Source organism: Anomaloglossus baeobatrachus, chromosome 10 (genome assembly GCF_048569485.1).
Source record: "Anomaloglossus baeobatrachus isolate aAnoBae1 chromosome 10, aAnoBae1.hap1, whole genome shotgun sequence".
Lineage (NCBI taxonomy): Eukaryota > Metazoa > Chordata > Amphibia > Anura > Aromobatidae > Anomaloglossus > Anomaloglossus baeobatrachus.
The window spans coordinates 157,936,051-157,941,010 of NC_134362.1; the positions used below are offsets into that span (position 1 = coordinate 157,936,051).

At 46.7% G+C, this 4,960-nt stretch overlaps 1 protein-coding gene across 1 annotated transcript; it reads left to right on the forward strand.

The window, feature by feature from the left end:
- Positions 1-187: 187 nt before the first annotated feature.
- TIPRL (TOR signaling pathway regulator) lies at positions 188-4,113 on the forward strand. Its single transcript, XM_075326782.1, has 2 exons — positions 188-227; positions 2,728-4,113. The coding sequence occupies exon 2, from the start codon at positions 2,747-2,749 to the stop codon at positions 3,557-3,559; it is 813 nt and encodes a 270-aa protein (XP_075182897.1). The 5' UTR covers positions 188-227; positions 2,728-2,746; the 3' UTR covers positions 3,560-4,113.
- Positions 4,114-4,960: the final 847 nt, after the last annotated feature.

Consider the following 4,960-nt stretch of genomic DNA (forward strand, 5'->3'; position numbering starts at 1 on the left):
TCATCAAGCCCCATTCATCTGATTGGTTGTTGTTGCCCCGCCTAGCTAATGCCTCCCGTATGTGTCTTCATCATGACGTCATACGCTAGTCAAACGTGTCGAACGTCAGTCAGTACTGCCTGTGATTGGAGGACGCAGCTGTCAGTTTCCGAGAGGTAACTCGTGATTGGTTGGAATGTGTGGGTGGGTGTGTTATCGTGCAGGAAAGGAGGACGGCGTTGCTGATGGTCAGTATGGGGATGCGGTGCTGCAGGCCGCACCGGGAGCGCTGGGGATATTGCGCATGGCACCGGTGATGTGCGCGGGCATGAGTTTCATAGGCTTCTGTGTACACACTGCGCTTATAAAATCGCAGCATGTGTGTGCGATATTGCTGCTCTCTGATAGTACAGGGTCTGTCCAGTGTTTCTCCATGTGCAGCACATTCTGCTGTGCCATGTTACAGGCTGCCTTCACCTCTCACTATTGCTGGCTGCAGAATGAGTTAACTGAGGAACTGTTAGTGAGCTTGATCTGACTGGAGAGTTTCTGATGCTCTCAGTTGATTCATGATGTCAAACCATATTACATGAAAATGTGCAGGGAAAGAAAGCATGCGAGAAGCCATACCTGAAATGCAAAAGTGATTCTAGCCACAAATTCAGACACTTAATGTCCCCAAAGCCGGACAACTCCTTTTATAATGTGTTTCTTAAAAAAACAAACACTTTTCTGTGTTAGGATAACCCCTTTAACAATACGTTACGCGCCCCCCACATACTATATAGTTCTGGGGACTGGTCTTAAAGGGGATGCCCAGGACATTAACATTGATGGTAAACCTTCAGCGTTGGTGGGGGTCCGATACCCGGGACCTGCCGATCAGGTGCTCCTGGGACAGCCGAAACGACTGAGTACTGGATATCTGCCACCTAATAGAATGAATAGCGGGCGGAGGTGCAGCACACGGCCATGGCCACTATTCTGTGCAATACCGCTCTGCACCTGAGTAGTTTGGCCATGCTGAGAACTGCTGATTGGCGGGATGCTGGTTGTGTCATCCCATCAATGCTGAGGATAGACCATCAATGTTAATATCCAGGACATCCCCTTTAAGACCAGTCCCCAGAACTATATAGTAAGTGGGGGGCTGCGTGCTCCAGATCTCATTTATACTCTGCATGCAAAAAAATCCACATGGAAACTGCCTTGTAGTAAGAATTTAAAGAGAACCTGTCACCATATCTGTCCCCTATAAGCTGCGGCCACCACCACTGGACTCTTGTTTACAGCCTTCTACAATACTGTATATAAGAGCTCATGCCGATCTGTATGACATAAAAAACACCTTATATTATACTTACCTGCAGGGCGGTCCGGTCCAATGGTCGTCGCTGGTCTTGATCCAGCTCCGTCCTTCCCTGCTTTGTGTGGATGACCCGTCCTACATCATCCACACAGTGTCCGCTATCACGCTGCTGCACACTTCTCTTTGCCCTGCTGCGGGCAGAGCAATTGCAGTGCACAAAGGTCAAAGAGAAGTGCGCAAGAGCACAATGGAGGACACTGTGGATGATGTAGGACGCATCATCCACACAAAGCAAGGAGGACGACAATTGCCAGAAGAGAGCAGGTGCCGGATCAACGCCAGCGATGACCATCGGAACCAACCTCCCTGCAGGTGAGTATAAAAAAAGCTGAAGCTGTTTTTTATGTTACACAGTTCAGCCTGGGCTCTTATATACAGTATTCTAGAATGCTGTATATAAGGGCTCACTGGTGGTGGCTGCAGCTCATAAGGGACAAACCTGGTGACAGGTTGGATCCCTTTAAAATTTACATCATGTCAGTGCTTTCTGCGGATTATCACGATGATTTTCACCCCTTGCAATGAATAGGGGGGTATCTGCATCAGAATTACCAAAAAACTGTGACTCCTCGGTAAAATCCAGCACTGAATGCACACAGACCCTTAAAGGGGCCATTCCCATATTCATAGTTGGATATTGCTAGATAGGGCTTGTAAATACCAGCACATTTCCAGTTTACTGCTTATTCAAATTTCCCGGTTTTTGAGAAATTAACACTTACTGTTGTTTACAATTCATTGCCCAGGCAACCGACCACCGCTACTAGACAACAGAGCATGTGCAGTACTTGCAAGGTTTTTTTTTTTTAAGCTGGGCAGGATTGCTGGAGAGTGCTGTTCCCTTCTAATTTCCCCCCAGCATCAGTGCGGAGTCACAGGCTATACGGTCGGTCTCCTAGGCAACAAAAGAAAAATTTAAATATCTTAAGAACGGAAAATTGCTTGTATTTATAAGCACTATCCGACAACATCCATCTATGAAGATGAGCATGGATGCCTTTAAATTTTTTCTCTTAAAGGGCCATTGTCATCAGATGCCAATGCACACCACTGATCGTGGCAGACCAGCATAGAGGGCTCCTGTTAGCAGGATCCCGGGGCACAGTATTCAGTGTCTTGTGGATTTTGGCTCCTTCTTGAACTGCTCTCTTCTGCATTGTGAGGTGGATGGTGCTGATGATGGGTCCATACATACCTGCCAGGGGTGGCAGATAGCGGGCACAGGTATGATGCCTGCTGATCGTTCCTGCATCCCTACAGGTATGTGTGGATGTGATGTCGTCAGCCTCGCTCACCTACCGGTGCGGATGGATTTCTGATTTTCTTGCACCATTGCTTTACTGCAGTTATACTAACCGTACCGCCTTCTCTGTCTTCAGACCCTAACCAGCTCCAGCTATGATGATTCACGGATTCAAAAGCAGCAATCAAGACTTTAGTTTTGGACCATGGAAAGTCACAGCCATCAAAACGCATATTATGAAGTCGGCCGATGTGGAGAAACTGGCCGAAGAAATGAACATGCCCTGTCTCCCCGAAATGATGTTTGGGGACAACGTCTTGAGGATCCAGCACTCCTCCGGGTTTGGGATTGAGTTCACGGCTAAAGACGCACTGAGGAGGGTGAATAAGAACAAGGGGGTGGTTAAAGTAGCTTGTGCTGAGGAATGGCAGGAAAGCAGGTCGGAAAGCGAGCACAGCAAGGAAATAGTGAAGCCCTATGACTGGACATATACCACCGACTACAAGGGTACCTTGCTGGGTCAGGACCTGACGTTTAATGCCGTTCCTACCACCGAGCGGATTAACACGGAAAAACTGAAGACAAGAGAGCAGATCATGTTTTTCGAGGAGGTGTTACTGTTTGAAGATGAACTCCATGACCACGGGGTGTCCAGCTTGAGCGTGAAGATCAGAGTCATGCCCTCCAGCTTTTTTCTTCTCCTCAGGTTCTTCCTCCGGGTGGACGGCGTCCTTATCCGAATGCACGACACTCGTCTTTACCACGAGGCTGACAAGACGTTCATGTTGAGGGAATATACGTCGAGGGAAAGTAAAATCAGCAACCTGAGTCATGTCCCCCCGCCGCTCTACACCGAGCCTAATGAAATCTCCCAGTACTTGCCCATTACGGAAACCATTTACGAAAAGTTAGAATATCCGACAGAATTAGGGGACTCTCCCGGTTCGGTGAGCCAACCAGCACCGTAAGGTGGTCTTCAGAGGACAGTACAGATGTAGCAGTCTGGGAAATGTACTATCTATGTGTCACCATGTGCCGGTCATATGCAAACTGCCCGGCGCGCCCATGCTACGTATTTCACGCAGACCCCTGTAAAACACTACGTTGGCGTTTGCTACATCTGTATGCGATCACAATCATTCACTGTGAATATTCTCGCCCCACAGAACGTTACCACTTAGTAATTTGTGACGAACACAGACAAGACGTGTTTTACATGGCTTCCGCCAACACAATATGCCTTAGTTTGTCTGTATTTTCCTGAGCCGTCCGCTGATGATCGACTCCAGGCCGATCATGTAGGGGACCTCAGAAAACCGTGCGATTCCGGCTCAGCGGTGTATCCATACGCCTGCTCCTGTTTCAAATTACCCCATTTCTACTGACATGCACGCAGGGGCTTAGTCCTCACCCCTCCAGTAATCATTGACGGCTCACTCCAAACCATTAGAAAGTATTGACACCTCGTCCCTACTGCCCCTCTAGCGTTCATAAAGAATATTTAATAAAAAAATAGAAAATTGCTGCTGTCATTGCTTTGTCTCATTATTCCATTTGTCTGATATTTTAGTGTTTTGTTTTCTTTGCCAACTTTTCACATTTCTAAAGTATTTTTTTGTCTTTCTTTTTACTTAAATGCATATAATTAGGGCTAAAAATATTTTGTCAGTTGGGTCTTATTAACAGTTTTTGCCCCAGTATGCTTTTACAGGCGCATTTAGTTTTCTTTTTATTGTGAAGCAAACAACAAATGGCACAAAATAACTGAAAACTTCAGTATGCGTAACTATTCACCCCCCCTAAAGTCAGTACTTTTTAAAACCTGCAAGTTGCTTTAGATAAATCTTTATGAGCTTTCCACATCTCGTCACTGGGATTTTTGCCAATTCCTCAAGTCAAATCTGATCCAGCTCCTTCCAGTTAGATGGTTTCCTCTGATGAACAGCGATCTTAAAGTATGATCACAGACTCTCAATTGGATTAATATCTGGGCTGTGGCTTGGCCACTCACATAGCTGCACAAATTTCCCCTTTAGCAGTAGCGTTGGGTCATTGTCTTGTTGGAAGGTGAACTGTCATCCCTGTCTCAAATCACTGGCAAACGGAAACACATTTTGCTCAAGATTATCCCTGTATTTTGCACCATCCATCTTCCCCTCAACTCAGGCCATTTTTCCTGTCCCTGCTGCTGAAAATCATCCCCATAGCATGATGCTGCCACCAACATGTTTCACTATGGGGATGGTATTCTTTGGGTGATGAGCTGTCTTGGTTTGGCACCAAGACAGTGTTTACCTTAGCGGCCAAAAAGTCCAGTTTTGGCTCATCTCATCACAGCACCTTCCTCCTACATTTGGGGAGTGTCTTAC